At 42.1% G+C, this 23,566-nt stretch overlaps 1 protein-coding gene across 2 annotated transcripts in view; it reads right to left on the bottom strand.

Moving 5' to 3' along the window:
- Positions 1-23,566, bottom strand: part of Samhd1 (SAM and HD domain containing deoxynucleoside triphosphate triphosphohydrolase 1) — a 42,310-nt gene that overhangs the window by 4,878 nt on the left and 13,866 nt on the right. For both annotated transcript variants that reach the window (XM_076571064.1, XM_076571065.1), the window contains exons 6-15: positions 23,192-23,262; positions 17,738-17,893; positions 15,262-15,362; positions 13,593-13,716; positions 12,978-13,069; positions 11,284-11,399; positions 9,038-9,177; positions 8,095-8,187; positions 2,566-2,670; positions 53-190 (exon numbers count right to left, since the gene is read on the bottom strand). In XM_076571064.1, the coding sequence (XP_076427179.1) occupies positions 53-190; positions 2,566-2,670; positions 8,095-8,187; positions 9,038-9,177; positions 11,284-11,399; positions 12,978-13,069; positions 13,593-13,716; positions 15,262-15,362; positions 17,738-17,893; positions 23,192-23,262 (1,136 nt within the window). The remainder of the gene's footprint in view (positions 1-52; positions 191-2,565; positions 2,671-8,094; positions 8,188-9,037; positions 9,178-11,283; positions 11,400-12,977; positions 13,070-13,592; positions 13,717-15,261; positions 15,363-17,737; positions 17,894-23,191; positions 23,263-23,566) is intronic.

Here is a 23,566-nt window from a genome sequence, read left to right on the forward strand (position 1 = left end):
GCTCTCAGGTTCCTTTCTTTTAATGTTCGAGGATATGAACAGAGGTGCCCACCTGTGGCTTGGAGAAGTCTCTGTCCGCACACCATTGAGTGAAATGTTGCCTGGCGGCATACAGGCTCTTCTTGTCTTTCTTCTTACAGTACACTCGAATCAGCTGCTCTGCAAACTTCTGTGGCAGAAGTTGTGACACCTTTTTTACAAAAAGAAAAGATCTTGCTTGAGTTCACACTTTTAGGAACGAGCCGCTTTATGGTAATATTTTATTTGTACTGAAATGTGATTTTAATTTTATGTTAATAAATAAAGTTGCCCTGGGGTCAGAGCTATTAGAGCCATAGCAAGAGCATGATGGTTAGAAGAGCTAGGTAGATTTCTGTGTGTTCAGGGATACAGCCAGTATTGGAGACATACGCCTTTAAGACCTGGAGGGCGGTACTTACAGGCAGTGACGACGCAGTCATGTGGTTGGGTTTACAACCAATGAGAAGGCAGAACAGAAAGACTATTTAAAGACAAACAGGAAGAAGCTCTCTCTCGGGGAAGCTAGGAGCACTGCAGGAGGTAAGATTTTAGCTCTGAGCTCTGACCTCTCAGCTTTCTCTTTTACATTGGCTCTGTGTTTCTTATTTTAATAAGACGATTGGTTACATCTACACCACTTCCCAGGGTCTGGGGTTCTATTTTTAATGTTGAGTTAAAAGCACCGCACTGCTTTTTTATTTTATCCTAATTACAATCCAAAGGGGAAAATAATTGTGTACTGCAAAATGCCTCAGTTTTACGTTAATTACTAAAAGACTGAAAGATTTACAGGACATAATAATGTACAGACCACAGACTCTCATATAAGATATACAGATAGGCACATTTAGCTTGTATAATTTCAACTGCCTGGCCCACTAGATTTTGTAACTGAAACTTCAAACCAAACACTGCACTTTCAATGATGTTCAGGAAAAAGGAGACACTGGAAATTGGCTGTTACTATGCCTCTGTTTTGAGATAAAGTTTCATGATTATCACCCAGGCTTACCTTGAACTCAGGATCCCATGTCCTATGGTTATAGGTGTAGCTAGCAAAATATGCTTTATTTTAAAATTATTATTATTATTTTGGTGGATCAGGGATTTAACCCAAGACCCCACTGCATGTTAGGCAAATAGCTCACAACTGAGCTACATCCCTTTTTTATTTTGATTTTTCGAGACAGGGTTTCTCTGTGTAGCTTTGGAGTCTGTCCTGGAACTCACTTTGAAAACCAGACTGGCCTTGAACTCAGAGATTTGCCTGGCTCTGCCTCCCGAGTGCTGGGATTAAAGGTGTGCACCACCACCACCCGGCTAAGTGAGCTACATCTCTAGCTCTCTGTTTCTTTCCTGTCTTCCTATTGTGAGAGACAGGGTCTCATTTCGTTGCCCAAGCTGTCCCTGAACTCACTTCACAGTACTGCCAGGTGTTGAACCTGTGATCCCGCGGCTTCAGGCTCTTGGGATTAAAGGCCTGCATCACTACATCCAGATATCCGTTTATCCTTTTATATCTATTTCTTTATTTTCTTTTTTTGAGAAAGGGTCTCACTATTGTTGCCCTGGGTGGCCTGGAACTTACTATATAGACCAGGCTGCCTCAGACTCATAAAGATCCACCTGACTCTGCATCTGGAGTGCTGGGATTAAAGGTGTGTGCCACTGTGCCCAGCTTGATATAGATATTTAAAATTATTATTTTTCTTTATTTTGAGATAGAGTCTCATGCACCCCAGGGCTGGCCTTTAACTCCTGATCTTCTGCATCTCCTTCGCTTCCCAAATGTGGGATTACAAGTGTGCATCAGCCCACCTGGCTTATGCTTTACTTCAAAAAATATTAGGTTTATTGATTTTATTTTATATGTGTATGCGTTTTGTCTGCATGTCTGCATACATACCTCATACATGCTAGGGATTAAACTGGGGTCCTCTGCAAGAGCTATAAGTGTTCCCAATCACTGAGCCATCTCTCTTCCCCTGCCTTTTTTTTTTTTTTAATTGAAAATAGATTTTTCTCTCATACAATACATCCTGACCAGTTTCCCCTCCCTCCACTCTTCCCAGCTTCCCCAACCTCCCCTTTCTCCTGGATGCACACCCACTCCATCTCCTATCAGAAAAGAGCAGGCCTCAAAGAGACAACTAAACATGACAAAACAAAATACAATAAGATAAGGCAAAAGCCCTGACACTGAACCTGGACAAGGCAACCCAACAGGAGGAAAAGGGTCCCAAGAGCAGGCGAAAGAGTCAGAGACACACCCACTCCCACAGTAAGGAGTCCCACAAAAACACCAAGCTAACAGCCGTGACATACACGCAGAGGACCTGCCGCACACCCCTGCGGGCCTCATGGCCGCTGCTTCAGTCTCTCTGAGTCCATACGCTCCCTGCTTAGATGATTCAGTGTCTTCTTTTATCTCTTTAACAGTAGACACTGACTTTACAACCTGACTGGTATGCAAAATATAACTTGACTTTCAGACTTTCCAAATATCTACCACCTTAGAGTAGAATTCCATCCATAGCTGGTTACCTGGTCCTTAGAGATCAAGACTGCATGCTTCGTGTTACTTTTGCAATAGAAGTGAACATGATCAACTGGATTCTTATCTTCCATCCCATAATCCATGTTGATAACCTTAATTAAAACAGTAAGTAAATAACCAATCACATAACAACCACAAGAACTGAACTCAGGATTGTCAGAATACCACAAGAAATGAACTAAGGCCTCTGGGTGTTCAGAAGTAGGAATTTTATGAAGTTGTAATGTGTGGAATAAAAATAACTCTGGTACATGACCACCTTTGGGGATCTGTTTTAGAAACTTGGGTGGAGGGGGAAGTATCTTTGAGTATTTAACTAAGCAGGGTATAAAGTATTTAACTAAGTAGGTAACACTGGTAGACAGTAGATAATCAACTTTTATGTATGTATGGCATGTACAAGAGGAGGTCAGAGGTCAGCTGTGGCCGTCATTCCTCAGGTGCCATGTACTTTTTTCCCGAGATAGGGTCTCTCACTGGCTGGGAGCTCACCAAGTCACTTAGGCTGTAGGCCAATGAGGCTCAGGTATCCAGCTGTCTTTGCCTCCCTAGCTCTGGCCTGACAAGTGTGTATCATCAGGCTGTGTGTGTGTGTGTGTGTGTGTGTGTGTGTGTGTGTAAGTGGGTTCTGCAGCTAGAACTCAGGTCCTTATGCTAGCATGGCTAGTGAAGTATGTGGCATGCTTGCCGGGGATAGCAACTTCATAAGTGAGCAGAAATTAAACCAGGCAGGAAGGGAAGGATTCCCAGGATATAAAAACTGCTCTGAAGCATGAGTCTGACACTGTCTGATGCCTTAGCCACACTGAAATCACTGACAATCTTGGTGAGAATTCTGCTCTCAGGGTGCAGGGTGAGGGGGTTTGGTGTGTGTGTGTGTGTGTGTGTGTGTGTGTGTGTGTACGCGTGCTGGGGACCGAACTCAGGGCCCAGAGAATGGTAGGTAAGTGCTCTACCACTGAGCCAAATTCTCAGCTCTAGATTCTGTAACATTTTAAATTTCAGGTTCCAGATTTTGGATAAGGGGCACTTTAACCTATACCTGGAGAAAAACATAAGAATTCAGAAGGCCTTTTCACGAGTTTGCCCCTGAAGGAGAGGAAAGGGAGCAAGATGAGTGTAGTGTGGTGGTTTTCTTCAGACAGGAGACTGTCTAACTGCTGCTAAGAGGAAAGTCTGTGGGAGGAAGGGCAGAACTGGCAACGCAGGGCTCTACAGAAGAGGTGAGCACACAGTGGGCTCCAGAGCTGCACCGCCAAGCGTGGTGGTCACTAGCCACATATTTTCTTCTTTTTTATTTATTAGGCAAGTATCACTATACTGTCCAGTTCAGGTGACCCTCCTGACTTTCTCAGTCTCTCATGTAGCTGGGAATACATTTACATCCCACCACCTTCAGCAATAACTTACAATGTAAATTAATTAACATAGAATACCGAAAAATCATTTCTTGGTCTTAGGAACCTCATTTAAAATGGTTCCACTGGGCAGTACTGCTGTAAACACAGCAGGAAGAGCACCCCTCCTGAGAGTCTCTCAGGTTTTTTTTTTTCTTTTGGTTTATTGAGATAAGGTTTCTCTGTGTAGCGCTGGCTGTCCTGGAACTTGTCCTGTAGTCCAGGCTGGCCTCGAACTCACAGAGATTCACCTGCCTTTGCCTCCCGAGTGCTGGGATTAAAGGCCTGTGCACCACACCTGGCCTGGCTAAGTCTTTAATTAGGAGAAAGGTCTTTCTCTCCTCTAACTAAGAGAAAACAGCCACAGATGGGAGAAGATTGCAGTTTAAGAGAGAACCTATGCCATGGCCTGAAAGTACTGTGGTGAGATTTTGTTATAAAATCTGCCTGGAGATCAGAGGACAGAGCCAGTTATTAGATTAAACATAGAGGTCAGGCAGCAGTGGCACACACCTTTAATCCTAGCACTCGGGAGGCAGAGATCCAGTCTGGCTCTCTGTGAGTTCAAGGCCACACTGGGCTACATGAGATTGATCCAGTCTAAGAGAGAAACAGAGCCAGACAATGATGGCACACACCTTTAACCCCAGTATTTGGGAAGCACACAAGCCATTAATCCCAGCACTAGGAAGGTTGAGACAGGAGGTGAAATGTCTGGGCAGAGAAAGGCCTTAAGGCGTGAGGAGACAGGAACTAGAGGCCCTTTTAGCTGAGGACTCAGAGGCTTTCATTCATTCAGTCAAAGGATTCGTGGAGTTGGCGAGGTGAGAAGTGGCTGTGGCTTGTTCTTTTGTTTCTTTGATCTTTCAGCATTTACCCCAATATCTGGCTCTGGGTTTTTATTATTAGACCATTTAGGATTTGTGCAACAAAGTATCTTTTATTTTTATTATATGAACACATTAGGCCACATTGGGCTATTCACTCAGGGTGAACCTCTAGGGTTGGGAAGCAGGGGTGAAGGGCTGAGTGGAGTAAAGATGGCTTGACACAGTTGCTATGGAGCCTGGGAGAACTGTACTCAAACTGCTAGAAGGTCTGGAGGACCCATAAAGTTGGTGACAATGGATGCACAGTGTAGTGATGTCTCTAGCAGGATGTGTGTGGCCAGCTATAGGTAGGGGGGAGGCTAGCATCAACAAATCTAGGTTATTTGGACTTTTGCCAAACAGATGCAAAGGGTGAGGGGTTGGTGGTAACTGCAGAAATGATGGAATTATTAATAATGATCACAAAATCTAAGTTTGACCTCATCCAAGGTGAGGAGCCAGTAGGAGGTCCCGATGAGCTGGGCTAGGGACAAGTAAACGAAGAGGAAAGGGCTTTATGGACAGGAAACAAGATGCTTATAAACTAGTGATTTCAGACAGGGCAGTTTCAATTGGTGATAAAGTCCAGGTATAGCCAGGTAAGGTGACTCCTGTAACTCTAGCACCATTAGGAAAACTCAGTACTAGGACAGCTACAGAGCAAGGTTTGCACAAGTCCAAAGCATTATCTACTGGAGTAGTGGCTGAGGGGAACTGTGTACATCACCATTATGATTAGGTCAGCCTGGGCTACAGAGCAAGGCTTGTACAAGTCCAAAACATAACCTAGTGGAGTGGTGGCTGAGGGGAACTGCGTATGTCACCATGACAATTAATTTTCTTTTCTCTCTCTCTCTCTCTCTTTTTTTTTTTTTGGTTTTTCAAGACAGGGTTTCTTTGTATGTATTCCTGGATGTCCTGGAACTCGCCCTAGACCAGGCTGCCTGACTCTGCCTCCCGAGTGTTGGAATTAAAGGCCTGCACCACCACCGCCTGGCTTGTGATAGTTAATTTGGAATCAACCGGCAGATAATATCTGGGCATATCTGTGAGTGTTCCCAGAAAGGGTTAACTGAGGAGGGAACGCCCACCCTGAATGTGGGCAGCAGCACCCCATGGAGGGGGAACACCCACCCTGAATGTGGACAGCAGCACCCCATGGAGGGGAACACCCATCCTGAATGTGGGCAGCAGCACCCCATGGACCAGGGTCCTGGACTGACTGAAAACGGAAGAGAGGAGGTGGGGGCTGAATACCAGCATTGATCTGTGTCTGTTCCCTACTGTGAACATAGCCGCCTCACAGTCCCATTGCCCTGCCCCAGGACCAAGATGAACTCAAACTAGGAACACAAAATAAACCTGTCCTGCCTTAAGTTACTTTGTACGTTTCCTCTTATCAATGAGAAAAGCAACTAACACAGCCACTAAGAATAAACATAAAGAATAAAAATAAAGCAGTCAAGAGCAGTAGCTGTTCTTCCGAAGGATCCAGGTTCAATTCCCAGCACCCACATGGCAGTTCATAACTATCTAATTCCAGTTCCAGCCAAGGGGATCTGGCATCCTCACACAGATATACATGTAGGCAAAACCCCAATGTACATAAAGTGAATAAATAAAATCTTAAAAAAAAAAAAAAAGAAAGAAAAATAAAGAGATCAAAGAGTTTTTCCTGGTGGATTATCTCAGGATCATGGCAGAACCAGCGTAGAGGGGAAGACTGGACCGTGCCCAAAGCTTTCCACAGACTGCAGCTGGTTTGGACATAGAGATGATCTCTACAAATTCCTAGTGTGAAATTGATGAGTCAATTACAATTTCAGAATAAACTTCCAATTTGCTCTCTTGTACCAATGTGCACTTGTGTATTTTCATGTAGATTTATTAACACAGAATTGTACAACACCCTTTGTTCTTGTTTGGCTGATGTAAAACAGTCCACTGCCGCATCCCACTGACTTCACCTGATTACTGGTCTTTCAGGTCTGCTATGGGTAGCGTCAAGTACCTCGGATCTCAATGCATTTGGAGACAGTTGAGTGACAGAAGTCAGACAGGAGGTGAGGGACTGCCCCCGGCCCTGAGAACAGGACAGGCCTTCTCACGAAGCAGAAGAGCCATGTGGGCACACTGGCACATAGGTGCCCAGGAAGAGTGCTGGGAAGTGATGTCTTTCTAAGTCTCAGGGAGTGCAGGAGAACCTTGCTCCCTGGGCCGCTCATTGTATTTGGCAAAAGTATTATAACAGCAGAAACATTATAAGGAGGGGGTCGCCGCCGCCCATATCTCTCTTTTTTATATTCAGCGGCGGCTTCCTCTAAATTTTCCTCCTCATCTGAATCTAATTCATTATCAGATAAATCAAGTTTTGCAAATTCCTCTAATACTGGATACAAAGGGTTCCCTTTCTTTTCTGAATTTTCTTCCTTCTCTGGTTTATTTTCTTTAATTTCCTTTTCTTTATTCTTTTCTTTTTTCTTTTTAGGCCTACTTAAGTTCTCTCCTTTAGAGTCTGACTCTGATAGACTATCCTGGTGCTTAATTAATGCCTTGCGTCCCTCTCTAATGATTTCCACATTCATAAGAATGAACACAAGAGCAACACCACACCTTCCTCCTAGGTTTCTGTGTGTCTCCAAGTTTTGGGGTTTTTTTGCATATATATTTTTAAAGTTAAGTGCATGAATGTGTGTGAGTGTGTACACATGAAGGCATTGTAGGAGGACATTGGCTCCTGGGGCTGGAGTTACAGGTGGTTTTGAGTCATTTGACATGGGTGCTGGTAACTGACCTTCCTGGTCTCTGGAAGAGCAGAAAGTCCTTAACTGCTGAGCCATCTCTCCAGCCTCTTTGTTGTTTTGTTTGTTTGTTTTGAGACAGGTTCTCACTATGTAGTACTGGTCAGCCTGGAGCTCACTATGTAGACCAGGCTGGCCTCCAAAATGTTTCTTCTGCCTCTACTTCCTGAGTGCTGAGATTTCAGAAGTACATCACCACTTCCTACTCTCCAAGTTTTCACAGAAAAAAAGATTTCTTTGTTTTGTTTTTTGAGACTGGGTCTCTCTACATAGTCCTGGCTTTTCTGGAACTTACTATGTAGACCAGGATGGCCTTGAACTCATAGATCTGCCTGCCTCTGCCTCCTGAGTGCTGGGATTAAAGGCTGCCACTCTTGGAGGGAAGGCTTTTGGGTTCTTTTTTTAAAACACAATTTTTCACTTAGCCTATTCTTAGGCTCACTACTTACATCCACTTCGAAATCTTCGGCCTTCAGCTGGGCTTCCAGTGGCACATTAGGTTTGGCGTCAGCAATGTCTTGGGGAAGCTGTTTATAGTCTTCCTAGAAGAGATGAGGCTTCCCAGTTAGGATCCAGTTTGTCATTAAGTACTTGTACCATGGTCATGTTCCTTCTTTACCAAGAAAAACAGAAATACCCCAACAAGACAGCTCCAATACATGCTAGCCTGGAAACAAACTGGGCAGTTTTCATTAAAAAACAGACAGAAGCAGCCATCACATTTTGGAAAGAATGTGGCATCCATCTGTTCACAGCCACCTCCTGTTGCTTTGGCAGTGACTCCTGTTGCCCCTGTGATGGCATCTCACATCTCACCAGGAAGCTACACATAGTAGCAAGCTCCTCTTTCCCAGTCCTTCTGGTTTTTTTTGGCCATATATAATACAAATAACACACAAAATCCACGGAGTTAACTGTTATGATGCTGGTAAGGTTCCTGGGCAATGACCGACTATTAGTGGTTACATTTCTGGAGAGCCAAAAGTGAAAGTTCAACTTTTGACTGCACCGGGTCAAGTGGCCCTAACCATCACTGTTCAAGGGTCAATTACAGATGAAATGGGTTCGCAGGGCCTTAGTGAAGCTCACACTTAGATTAATTTTCCAGTGCTTGGATCTGTCTCAAACTTGAGGCCCTTATTGAATGTGAGAGCAAATATTTATAGGTGCTTAGATCTGCCTTTGAATCCTACCTGATGGCTTTCATGAACGACTTATTTATTAACACCCAGCATCAGTTTCTCATCTGGTAAACAGGCCTAAGAATACTGCAAAGAATAAATGAGAATATACAGGAAGCATGGCTACTGTGATAGATTAATGGCTTCTTCTTGAGGACAGAGATTGGGATAAACTTCCAATAAAATCAGGATAGCTGATGACTCAACTTACCTTTTTAATCCTGTCTTGACCGTTTGGCTGGGTCTCACCCAAATACTTGTATAGATTACGGTTTTCGATGTTCTTTAAAATATTTCGTGCCTCAGACAACTTTGGATCAGTAGAATATAAAATCTCCAGAAAAATGTTATCTGTCAATGTGATGACATTTCATTCACATTAAAATGACAGTAGGGTTTAAAGACACTTCGCTGTGGTCCTAAGATGTTCTTAACAAGGCAAAGCATTACGTTCGAGCTTAAAAAAAAAAAAGATGGCAATAAGGGAGGGAAAAAGGCAAGGGCAGAGGTGGGACGCCTCCCCTGGGGGAGAGGAACAAAGAGTAGACTAGACCTGACGGCTGGAGCTGGGCAGCGGGACACAGAGACTTACTATTGTTGGGCTTTTATTTTTGTAAATGAGACAAGGTTCTACTAATTAGGCCTACACAGCCTTAAACATCCACAAACAAAATTATGTCTACAATCTACTTAAAATAGCCCACTGTTTGTTAGAAGGAGGTAGATGGAAAGAATTGCTGTGTTGATTACAGCTGAAACTAAGTGATGAGCACATGGAAGTTTGTCAAATGACTTAATTAAAAGGTTTTTTTTTTTGTTTTTGTTTTTTGTTTTTTTTCTCGAGACAGGGTTTGTTTCTCTGTGTAGTTTTGGTGTCTGTCCTGGATCTCGTTCTGTAGACCAGGCTGGCCTTGAACTCACAAAGATCTGCCTGGCTCTGCCTCCCGAGTGCTGGGATTAAAGACATGCATCACCACTGCCTGGCTTTTTTTTTTTTTTTTTAAGTTTTAAAATATTTTATTCTATGATGATAATAGAAGGAAGAAAACTTTCTTCTTTTTTCAATTTTCTTTAAAAATGTTCTAATCAAAATAGCCTTCAACCAAATTCATTATTATCATTTTTCCATAAAAGAACTCTATTTGTATACAATTTTCTTGCTTTTTTTTTTTTTTTTTTTTTTTGAGAGAAAGTCTCACTCTTAGGGTAGTTTGAGCTCACTATATAACTCAGGTTAGTCTCAAAGTTGTGGTAATCCCCCTGCCTCATTCTCCTGAGTGTAAGCCACTGCAGCTGGTGTATGTACATATGATTTTTGATGAAACATTATATTATAGTATATACTTCCCAAGAACACTTTTTAAAACATAAATGCACCAAGAAATTTAACAGTGATTTTTTTTTTAATTGCTTTACCTGTCTTGATAATGTAACTTAAGGATTTTCATTATGGGTAATAGGGAAATCAAGCAAATATATGGATAAAATTAGTGGTCACACACTTTTAGTCTTTTAAAATCTAGAACTAGAACAACCCCTCCACCTTCCAGGATGTTGACTGCTGTTGGTTGCTTTTTATTCTTTTGGGGGGCCTGCCACCCACCTCCCAAATAAATACATGGAGGCTTTTTCTTACTTATGAATGCCTGGTCTTAGCTTGGCTTATTTCTTGCCAGCTTTTCCTAACTTAAACTATGCCGTCACCCTTATGCCTCTGGTATTTTACTGTTCTCTTACTTCTGTAAATTTTCCTTTCATTCTTACTCCGTGGCTGGCTGAATGGCGAGGTGGCTGGCCCCTGACATCCTCCTCCCTTACATCTTCCTTCCTTCAGAGTTCTCCTTCTATTTATACTCTCTGCCTCCCAGCCCTGTCTATCCTTTCTCCTGCCTCGCTATTGGCTGTTCAGCTCTTTATTAGAGCATCAGGTGTTTTAGACAGGCACAGTAACACAGCTTCACAGAGTTAAACAACAGTAACACACCTTAAAATAAAATTCTACAAGAGTTGATCTGTAGAACAGATCAGGGAGCCATGGTGTATGCACTGCTGCCATGACCACTACTGTTAAATCTGATCGGATTTCCCTATTGTACATTTTTTTGGGGATGTGGTTCTGTGGACTGGAGCCAGCCTCACGCCCGCTCCTGTCTACCATCAGCCCTTAATCACCAGCCTGCCTGATGGGTTTGAGACTGTATGCTGACCAACAACCTTTCAGCCAGTGCTCAGTGATGACAAGATTTGTTTGCTTTGGGTTTTTTTAGTATTAATCGAGTTGTGCCAAGTATACAAGGGGTACTGCGACTCATTTAAGCATTACTTACACACTATGCCTACTTTAAGAATCATTATTTTGTAATTTCACATATGTATGTACTTTCTCCTCATCATCTTCTCTATGCCTGCAAAGGCAGCTTATATCTGACACAGACATGTGTGTCCCGGAGTTCTTACCTGTCAGCTTAGTGAAGGCTTCCATGTCATCAATGGCTGTAGAAATCCGGAACTTTTCCCCGCCGGCTCCTGTAAACTCCATGTAGGGGTCTGCTTTGAGGAAAGCTTCTGTGATCCTAAAGACCATTTTAGAAACACACAAGGACATTTGAAGATTCTCTTTATACCTTGCTCAAAAGGATCTTTCTAGTTTAAGAAAACAAAATCTTGAGGTATGATGTTCAAAGGCAGCTGCTTGCTTATTTATTGATTTATGGTTTTTCAAGACAGGGTTTCTCTGTGTAGCTTTGGAGCACGTCCTGGAACTTGCTTTGTAAAGCAGGCTGGCCTGGAACTCACAGAGATCCACCTGCCTCTGCCTCCGGAGTGCTGGGATTAAAGGCGTGCGCCACCACCGCCCGGCAAGACAGCTGTTTATTAATATCCTTGTAATGACACATGACCTGTGCATTGAGTGCCTACTATGTTCCAGGCACTAGGGCAGAGCTTTACAGACCTTATCTCATTTAGTTTTTCCAATGATAAGCACATTCAGCTCCAATTTTATAGAAGCAGAAATAACATAACTTTCCTTTAAACAAGTTCAGAAGAAACATATCAAGCTTTGAACCAAAGTCTCTCTGACTCTGAACTGGAAACAAAACTATTTTAGCTCTTTTCTTTTCTTGAGACAAGGTCTCATGTATATCAGGCTAGCTTCAAAGCTGCTACATACCTGTTGAATTCTGTCTCCACCTCCCAAGTGCTGGCATAGCAGACATGTACTACCATATTCATTCAGCTTTACACCTTTTTTGTTTTTTTCCTTTTCCTTTTTGTGACTGGGTTTTTCTACACAGCTCTGGCTGTCCTAGAACTCAACTGTGTAGACCAGGTTGGCCTTGAACTCAGAGATCCTTCCTAGTGTGGGATTAAAGGGGTGTGCTACCACACCTGGCTACATCTAACTTCTGACTGAGGTTAGACTCTTCAGGAACCAATGTCACGGTGGTTCATTCCTGTGATCCCAGCACCTGGGAGGTGGAAGCCAGAGAATCATGAATTTGAGATCAACCTGGACTATACAGTGAATTTCAGACCTGTCAGGGCTATGAGTATGAGATTCTGTCTCAAAAACAAAGAAAGGAAATTCCTCATGGGATCTCTGAGACATGTACAGACTTTGTGCACTTTTTGGCCATAGCTCTGTCTGGATCAGGGAAAAAGATGAAATCCCTATTTGCTACTAACTTTGAAAAACATTTGACAGTCAGCACTCTGGAGGCAGAGGCAGGTGGATCTTTATGAGTTCGAGGCTACCCTGGTCTACAGAGTGGGTTCCAGGACTGTTGCACAGAAAAATGCTGTCTCAAGAAATAAACAAACAAAAACATTTGACAGGACAGAGGTAGAAATCAGTGTAAATATTAATTTTGTTTGTCAGCTCTTCATGTCTCACTACCTCCATGAATAATAGCTGTGTGACTTCCTGCACAGGGATACCGAGCCATTCTGGCAACCTCTTCACGTCTAGCCTAGGCAGCTTTCTTGCTCTGTCTATCCTATCGCCACATCCACTTTCCTCCTCTTCCTCCCGCTAAATTTATAGTATGCTAGTCTTCTTTTAAGGGAGCCTTTTTAGATTGCACAGCTTGAGCTGGGAATGCTAATGTGGTAAAACATCGAGTACACTTTTATAATGAGATAACACTTACATTATGTCGATGAGGTTGCTGATTTTGTGTTGATAAGCCCTTCGGTGTAAGCAGTTGCGTGTGTGGAACATGTCATACAGATTTCCAACCTCCTGCAAGGGAACAGAAATGGTGATGCAGGATCAGATTATGTTCACCTTTGTTGGAGACAGTGTTTCAATGCTGACTGTCCTGGAACTCATTATGTAGACCAGGATGGCCCTGAATTCACAGACATCCACCTGCCTCTGCCTTCTAAATGCTGGGATTAAAGGACCAGCATACATAAAGACTTTCCTATAGCATAATTCTATACCACCAATTAGGTTATATGAGTGTCTCTGTGGTGGAATGAAATAAAATGTGTGTGGGGAGAGACCTGGAGTAAAGAGAGAAGGCAGACAGTGACAGAGCAGGGCAGCCTCTGCACGCATTCACACCGGTGTGCACAGCAAACACCACACACACACACACACACACTCTAAAAAAATTCAAAAGAGAGAGAGAGAAGGAAGGAAGAAAGGAGGGGAAACAAAAGAAAAGAAAGGTAGCTCTGGATCTTTTCAAATTGCTGAGTGATTATTTCCAGATTTCAGACCAGGAGCTGCACTCTTATTTCCTGAGGATGTAACTTACCTTTTCTCTAGTACAAATGTGCTTCATCTTACAGCCAGCCTTGTCTTCCACTTCACAGATACGGGCAAACTTAACAAAGCGCTTGTAATCAAAATTATTTTGGATGCCAAGATGGTGACAGTCCCTAGGAAATTCCAAAGCAGAGATAGGAAACATTTCAACAAGGAAACTGTGCCTTAAATACAAAGACTACATTTCTTTTCTCTTTCTTTCTTTCTTTCTTTCTTTCTTTCTTTCTTTCTTTCTTTCTTTCTTTCTTTCTTTCTTTCTTTCTTTCTTTCTTTCTTTCTTTCTTTCTTTCCTTCTTTCTTTCTTTCTTTCTTTCTTTCTTTCTCTCTCTCTCTCTCTCTCTCTCTCTCTCTCTCTCTCTCTCTCTCTCTCTCTCTCTCTCTCTCTCTTCTCTCTCTTTCAAATTCTGAACCAGGCTTTGGATCTACCAGCTTGCAGAAGGCTGGTCGGCGACTGAAGAATATACTGAAGGACACAGGAGGTGTAACTAGCTAAGTGAGTCAGTGGGAAGATCCCTGGAAGAATGTGAGGGCGCTGCTATAGAATAAAAACTGGAGAGCTATCACCAGGTGCAGCGTGTAGACAAAGGATTATGAATTGCACAAGCTAATGATAACAAGGCAGTTAGGAAATAGCTAGGGAATTTTGAATCCTGACCATATATTAAGTAATACCTTAGGAGTGGAGGAGCACACCTATAATCTCAGCACTAGGGAGGCAGAGGCAGGAGGATCCCTGAGTTTGAGACAGGCCTGGTCTACACAGTGAGTTCCAGGACAGCTAGGACTACAAAGTAATAGCCTGTCTCAAAACAAAAAACAAAAAACAAACAAACAAACAAAAAACCTTAAAACAATTGCAGGGTGTTTCTAGGTTTAACAGAGACACTTTATTATTTACAGATGCACACAGAAACATGACAAGATGCTATACTGCCTGAGATTTACTTAAAATAATTTGAGGTCACTCAGGAGGCAGAGTCAAGCAGATCTCCATGAGCTTGAGACCACACTGGTCTATATCATCTCAAAAAAGTAATAAAATAATTTGAAGCATAGAACAGACAAAATAAGATTGGTCATGTGAGGCATGCCTTCAATCCTGGCCATGGGAGGCAGAGGCTAGGGGATCTGTATGACTCTGAGGACAGCCTGGTCTATGTAGCGATTTCCAGGCCAGCCAAGCTATGTGGTAAGATCCTGTCTCAACAAACAAAGGATTGAGTGTGTTTTGACATTCACAACAACTTGAGGTATGAGCACTTGGAAGGTCCTTATGCTGTTCTCATTTATTATTAAAATCCTTCATTATATTTAAGAACAAAGCCTTGATTGTGAAGGAGTAAACAGAGAAGAAAAAGAGAATTTTTCCCACTTCAAAATGAGACTGTCTTCTACCTTGAACCAGATCGAGAGCTAACCAGAGCCCAACCGGAAGCCCAGGAGAGTAATCGATTGTGAAAGCAGGACAAGGGGGCCGGAAGGAACCCAGCAGGCTCAGGGCAAGGGGAAGGCTGTTTCACTTCTTCCACAGTGGCTGCGAAGCTGGTGCTATAGCCATGCCAGGACTGTGGCGACCAACTTCCGATTAGCTGGGTGGGCCTTAATGCTACCTTCACACAGAGAACTTAGCAACGTTTCTGAAAACATGCAGTGCATACCTGGCAAAATAATCCCATTTGTCCACATCGATGCCATTTCTCTTGTTAGCTACTATCTCATAAAGGAAGCTCTTCTTGGCAGGACGTCCTTTATAGGGCCACTGGAAAACAAGAGAATTTCATCAAGGTTTTAGGGAGACACAGACCTATTTATAAGCAAAGCAACTGTATCGACCTGCACGTTACAAACAAGACACTGAATTAGAATGCTAATCCTTCTTTCTCCTTCTCGCTTCTAATGAAGTACGAAGGCAAAGAAATGCTAAAGTATATGCTACCCTAGAAATACCAGGCCTCCCACTTTTATAATAAGTGAAAGTCTGGGACGTAAGGATTCGATCCTGGGGATGTTGCTCTGTGGTCCGGTGCATGCATGTGTGAGGGCCACAAAAATCAATGAATAAAGAAAAAGTCTGTAAAGGGCTGGTGGGGTGGCTTAGCAAATAAAGGCTTTTGCTGCCAACCCGACTACCTGAATTCTATCCCTAGGACCCACAGGGTGGAAGGAGAGAACTGACTTCTGCAAGGTGTCCTGTGACTTCCACAAGTACACTGTGGTCCCCAGGCAGGTGCGCGCGCGCGCGCGCGCGCGCGCGTGTGTGTGTGTGTGTGTGTGTGCGTGCGCGCACATGTGCACACACCAATAGATAACTACTAAAAAACGTTCCTTAAACGATAAACCTTGAATTCACATATTAAAATAATAATGTCTTTCACTGATGTGGTGACATGTACCTGTAACCTCAGCCCTTGGAAGGCTGAGGCAGAAGGATTGTGACTTCAAAGTCAGCATGAGAAGAACAAAATCAACCTCTCCCTCTGCGTACACATATGTATATGTACACATATGTACATAGAGACTACTATATTTCTCTTCCCTTTGTGTTGCTGTTGTTGGAGACAGGGTTTCTCTGTGTAGCCCTGGCTGTCCTGGAACTCACTCTGTAGACCAGGCTGGCCTCGAACTCAGAGATCTGCCTGCCTCTGCCTTCTGAGTGCTGGGTGTAAAGGCCTGCGCCACCACACCCTGCTTTCTTCCCTTTCTTTTTTTCCCCTCACAGAGTCTCGTGTAACCCAGACTCACCTTGGACTCACTGTGCAGGAGAAAAAGACTTTTAACTTCTGTTCCTCCTGCTTCCACCTCTCTAGTGACAGACTTCAATAACCACGATCACCATACCTGTGTGTTATATGTTACTATATTTCAAAACAGCTACACAGCTACTCTAAATATCAACCACTTGAAGTGTTTTTGAAGCTAAATTTTTTAGAAATAGGATAGTTGCTCCTCAGTCTACCTCGTGTATGTGTGTGTATGCATATGTATGTGTCTGTGTGTGTGCATGTGTGTACACATGCACATAGAGACCAGAGGTTAATGCTGAATATCTTTTTCTGCCTCTCAGTGCTGAGGTTATAAGTCTGTGTCCAGCCATGTTTTTTTCTTGTTTTATTTTTTGTTTGTGTTTTGAGACAGGGTTTCTCTGTGTAACAAACAGTCCTGACTGTCCTGGAACTTGCTTTGTAGACCAGGCTGACCTTGAATTCACTGAGATCTGCCTGTCTCTGCGAGCGCTGGGATTAAAGGTGTGTGCCACCACTACTAGGAGCTTTTTTTTTTTTATTGTTGTTGTGTGCTGTGGAACACTTTGTACACTATAAATATGCATTACTCTCATTGCTTAATAATAAAAAGCTGACTGGCCTATAGCTGGGCAGGAAGAGATTGGGCAGGAGAGCCAGACTAGGAGGATGCTGGGAAGAAGTGAGGAGTCTAAGGGTCATGTGCCTGAGACACAGGAGAAGCAAGAGATGAACTTACCATGTTGAAAGAAGGCACCGCCACGTGGCAGAGGGCAGATAAGAAATATGGGTTAATTTAAGTAAAAGAGCTAGCTAGTAACCCTCATAAGTTACTGGCCAAACAATTACACTTAATAATAAGTCTCTGTGTTGTGATTTGGGAACTGGCTGGCCAGAAAGAAAAGTCCACCTACAGTTGTGTTGCTTTGTTTATTTGAGATAGAGTCCCACTGTATAGGGCTGGCTGGCATGGAACTCTCTATGTAGACCAAGTTGGCCTCTGCCCCTTGAGTGTTGGAATTGAAGGTGTGTGTTACTCAGCTTGCCTTTTTACGTGAGAGCTAGGGATCTGAACTCAGATACTCGTGCTTACATAGCAAGTACCCTTACTTACTGAGACATCTCCAGCTCAGGATGTATACTTTTACATTTTGATCCTCTTGCTTCTGCATCCCAAGTACTGATGTTGCAGACATAAACTATCATTGGGGGAAATACTGTCTAAAGAACTCAAGATGAGGGAATATATATATATATATATATTGCATTAGAAGGCAGATGCATATAACTTATATTTTGACACTTGGCGTCCCTACAATAGCCAAATGTGTAGCTCTGAGTGGACTAGATGGAAAGTACCAGTTGGCTCTAAGTAACATGAATAAAAACTTACCGAAGAGTCTTTGACTGGAGTTTCAGGTGGTCCCATAATTTGTTCCTTGATAAAGTCAATATCTTCTTCAGGGATGAGACCATAGTTTTTCATGACAGGTTTGAGGTCATTAGAATCAACCAGATGCTCAAACATCTCAACTGAGCCCTGTTCATGCTGTGAAAAGTCAATTTAACAGCCTGTTACAGATTCTCTAATTAAATAGATTATTCTGGATTCTAGGTAATTCTCAGATGAAGTCCCATTGACAGTTGATTACTGGGTTTCCAACTACATTGTTACAGCTTTTAAATTAGTCAATTTTTGTCAATATTTTATTTGTCTACAAAACAGTTTCGGTTGGTTGATTGGTTTTTTTGAGACAGGGTCTCACTATATAGCACTGGTTGGCCAGGAACTTGCTTTGTAGACCAGGCTGGCCTTGCACTCACAGAGATCCACGGGTCTCTGCTTCCTGAGTGCGGGGATCAAAGGTGTGCCCCACCATGCCCAGTCAGAAAACAATTTTTATTAGTTTTAAAAATGGGCTTACAAAGGGATGAGTTCCACTGTAGCATTTTTACATATAATTTAGTTTATTGATCCTCTTCCCCCAGTCTACAAAACTTTTATAAATCATGTTTATTATTGCATAAATAAATAGAATGAAAATATTTTATGAAATATAACCCTTTATATTACCAAGAAGAATATTACCAGATCATACAGGTAGAATGAATATCACTCTAAAATTTAGAATTTTTTTCCATCCACAGAAGAACATCTGAAGTTAAAAGCTGTTGGTTGGTATTTTCACCTTGTGGTGGACAAGGGTATTGGCAACATTGCCAGTAAAATCAAGTGTCTCCCAGCTCTGATGTCAGGATCTGAAGTAAATTCTCAAATTGGCCACCCGGTTGCTCATGTCTCTGCTCACTCTTTCATAATCACTATAAAGAGCAAATGACCCCCAGAGACATTGGCCCTATCGTACATCTTATCAAAACTGATTCAAAATGAAAATGAAGCTAGAATGATCCTATAACTATTATGAATTGACTCAAGATATATTAATTACAAACATAAAGAGAGTAACTTGGTTATCTTAATTATTCGTTGTCTGTTTTGAATAAAGGACTCAGTACGTAACCCACGCTGACCTAAACTCACTATATAGCCTGGACTGGCCTGAAACTTGCAATTGTCTCCTTGTGGACTCTGGAATAATTACATACACACTGCATGAATTCACATAAACAATCACTGTTCTAGGTACAAAAAACTATTATAGAATAATAATAATAAAGAAAATATGAAACATGGGGCTAGAGAAATGGCTCAGTGGTTAAGAAAACATGCTGTCCAAGCAGAGGACCTGGGTGAGGTACTCAGCACCAACACAGTGGCTCACAACCATCCATAACTGCAGCTCCAAGGGATCCAACGCTGCCTTCTCACCTCTGTGGGTACCAGGCATGCAAGTGATGCGTGTACACACACACACACACACACACACACACACACACACACACACATGCATACAGGCAACGAACACCCACAAAAGAAAACTGTGAAATAAAATCTAGGAAGATTCATCATATATGGGAAATTTAAAATGTTGATAACTTAGACTCGTCAGAAAAGAAGTAACTGCTATTCAATAAAGTTATCCATTAGGCTGGGGCTATCACTTAGAGGTAGAGTGTGTACTTAGCATGCTTGACAACTTTAGTTCAACTCCCAAAACTGCAGAAAAATAAAACAAGTATCTCTACAAATAAAGAAAAGATCTTATATTTGTATTATTTGTATATAAGAACTAATTCTGCCAGGCGGTGGTGGCGCACACCTTTAATCTCAGCACTCAGGAGCCAGAGGCAGGCAGAGCTCTGTGAGTTTGAAGCTAGCTTGAGCTACAAAGTGAGTTTCAGGAAAGGCGCCAAAGCTATGTAGAGAAACCCTGTCTCGAAAAACAAAACAAAAAAAATAATTTCATGTGAGCTAAAGTATTAAATGAAAAAGGCAAATATATTTTTAAAGGCTGGGGATACAGCTTAGTGGTATAGTACTTACTTAGCATGTGTAAACACAAACACACACACAGCATATACACAGAACACACACACCACACACACGCAGAGTACACACACACAGCACACACAACATACACACAAGACTCATAGCACACACACATACACTCAGCACACACACACATAGCACATGCACACAACATACACACAGCACACATACATAGACTCACACACAGCAGACACACAGCACACAGCAAACACACACAGAGCAGACAGCATACATACAGCGTACACACACAGAGTAAAGGCTGAGTAGCTCCTAGCTCCTATCAGATCAATCCTGCTGGAGATAAAAAACTATACTCTGAACAACCAACTTCCTGATTGTATTGGACACTGGCCAAAAGCAAGCAGATGTTAAAAGAAAGTCAACAGTAGGATGAGAGGGCAAAGAACTCACTTCCAATGTTATGGCTTTCCTGCAGGAAGCAGGCCTCACAGCACTAAAACTGATGGGAAGCTGTGCAACCTACTGGCTTAAAGGAGACTAGAAAATGTCTTCCTCAAAAGGCACCATTAAAACAAGAAGTGACAAGTCAAACACTAATGGAAAATATTCCTAATACATATAAAACTATATATACATACATATAAACTCTTACAAATCAATACTAAGTGGGCAAACAACAAGAACTCTTTTGTATGTGTGTACCTGTGGACACCAGATGATAACTTCAGCTATCATTCCTCAGGTGCTGTCTGCCTTATGTTTTTGGCTAGGGTTTCCCACTGGTTCTGAATTCTCCAAGCAGGCTAGGCTGGCTGTACAGTGAACCCCAGGAAACTGCCTGACTCTGCCTCCCTACCACCAGGATTACAAACACACACCCCACACTTGCCTTTAACAAAGGTTCTGGGGGTCAAACTCAGGTGTTCAGCACCTTACAAACTATCTCCCAGGGTCAAAATTCCCCTCCTGCCCCACCTTTTTGCAGTGTTGAGAATTGAACCTAAAGACTCAGCTACCTGGCAAGTGACCTCCTCCTAAGCAGCCTCCTACCCCAACTTTTTAAATGGGTAAAACATTAGAGCAGTGTCTCAACCTGTGAGTCATAACCCTTTTGGGGATCAAACAACCCTTTCATGGGGGTTGCCTAAGACCATTGGAAAACACAGATATTTGCATTACAATTCATAACAGTAATTACAGTCATAGAGTAGTAATGAAAATAATTTTATGGTTGGGAGTCACAACCTGAGGAATTGTATTAAAGGGTCACAGCATTAGGAAGGTTGAGAACCAATGCATTAGAGGAACTCTTCACACACACACACACACACACACACACACACACACACACACACAAAACCACAAAGTGCAAATAACAGGAAATCATATTTTTGATAGATTAAAGAATACTAATGAAACTGAGATACCATTTCATAGTCAGGTGAGCTAATCTAAAAGGTGAAGTATCAGAGCTGGGATGTAACATGATGATAGAGTGTTTGCCCAGCATGTACAAGGCTCTGGGTTATATCTTCAGCAGTATATACAGAAAATAAATAAAAGTTAATTCATTTAATTAAAGATGATATGATGAGGTTATAGACTGGCATCTGGAATTTTTACACACTGCTGGTGAGAGTGTAAAATGGAACAAACACACTGGAAAACCTGTAAGTTTTTATAATGTTAAATGAACACCTGCCATAGGATGCCATAATTCTACTCTAAGGTACTCATTTAGGAGACATGAGAGCATATTTCCACAAAACTGTTGTACAATAACACACACAGCAACCTTAGATGTAGTAGTCCAAATCCCAAACAACCTAAATCTCATCAAAAGGAGAAAGGACAAAGTGTGGTTCATACACTAGGTACAGCCTTAGCAGGAAAAGGCCATTAGCAGCATCCGACATGCGCGGATGAAGGAGTGCTCACTTCTGATTGTACTCACAGCACTGGGGATCAAACCTAAGGACTTGGCATCTCCCACTAAGCAGCCGGCTAGCTCACTAATCAATCAACTGTTTAAATAGGTAAAACAGTAAGAGGAAGTCTAAACACACACACAATACAAAACCACATTGTGCAAACAACAGGAAATCCTATTTGCAACAGAGTCGAGAATACAAATGAAACTGAGACACCAAGTCTAAGAAAAGACAGACTAATCTGTGTTCAGAAGTAATGGAGGAGAACGCACTTTAAAAGAACACGAAGGAGGGGCTGGGCTGTGGCAGGGGCACATACTCAGTGTGTGCAGCTCTGTGGGTTTGATCCTTGCCGCCACAGCAAAAAAAGGCAAGGCACAAGGGAATTTCCAAATGATGAAAACGCTCTAAATCCTGACAGTGTGTGTGCACCTGTCAAACTCCCACCAGCTTTGAACAATTTAAGCGAGAACATGCCTTTAATCCCAGCTCCAGGGAACTAAAAGCAGGCAATCTCTCAGTGTCCAGGCCGGCTTGGTCTACACAGTGAGACCCTGTCTCAAAACAAAAACAATGCAATGAAAAGTGCATAATGTACTAGACATAAATTATATTTTTAAAAAAGGGCAGGCAGAGAAAACGTGGTTTGACATACAAGGAGCTTTCATCTTATGTTAATGCGCTCTTCTCTAGTTGTTAGAAATACAGCGTGGTAGAAACCAGGAGGTCAACTTCATTTCTCAAAAACTGATTCAAAATGCACAGATTCATCACCTGCAAATGTGTAATTACAAAGGGTTCATTTAAAGCCAAGTGAGGGTATAACATACTCTCAGCGTTTGGGAGACTGGGGTAGGACAGCATTCAGTCATTCTCAATTATGTAGGAAAACTTTGTATTAAGAATACAAGATCGGGCCGGGCGGTGGTGGCGCACGCCTTTAATCCCAGCACTCGGGAGGTAGAGGCAGGTGGATCTCTGTGAGTTTGAGGCCAGCCTGGTCTACAGAGTGAGTTCCAGGACAGGCTCCAAAGCTACACAAAGAAACCCTGTCTTGAAAAATCAACAACAACAAAAACAAAACACAAGTTCATTTACTAAAAATGATGACACTTAACTTCATGGCTATACCAAAATAAAAACTGAAGTTGGACTTTAAAAATAGAACTGTACAGTAATGTGACAGAGTAGAAGGAACGTTGTACTGACAAAGGGGGAAGCTGGTTTTCTAGGGCTGGTCCATCACTCTATAGCTCTCTGACATCAGGTACTTCAATATACTTCAGAGGGCTTCAAGTTCCCTTGACTATGGATGGGAGAGAAGGGTTCTTTCTCCACAGACTATTGTGAGGATCGAATCAAACAGACCTATGTAATGGAAGCACCCTGAACACTGTTCCAGGGAAGGATGCTAGAACATGGAGAGGAAAAACAGATAATTCAATTGAATAACTAGATAAAATCCTATTTCTTTCTATTGACTATAGAACAGATGAATACATACCCTCCAATTTTTATCTGGGCGAGCACGTGGGATAAATCTTGAATCAAACATATGAGAAAATGGCCCATGACCTAAAAACAAAAGCAGCCTTCAAATAAGAAAAATATTTGTAAATTGCTAAAAACTGAATTCTTAAAAAAAATTTAGTTTACTTTGAATATCAACAGCCACTGTTGATAATCTATAAATTAATCAAAAAAACAGAACAAATCTGCGCTTTCAATTTTCCAAAAAACAGAGTAAGATGCAAAACTACGTTGGAAAGCTAGCCTTCCTTAGGTCAGTCTCCAGTTTGTATTAGCTACCAGGAACACTGAGAGTTTTTTGTATTTAAAAAAAAAAAAAATCAAGGTTTATTTATTTAGGGCTGGGATT

This window comes from Peromyscus maniculatus, chromosome 4 (genome assembly GCF_049852395.1).
Source record: "Peromyscus maniculatus bairdii isolate BWxNUB_F1_BW_parent chromosome 4, HU_Pman_BW_mat_3.1, whole genome shotgun sequence".
Lineage (NCBI taxonomy): Eukaryota > Metazoa > Chordata > Mammalia > Rodentia > Cricetidae > Peromyscus > Peromyscus maniculatus.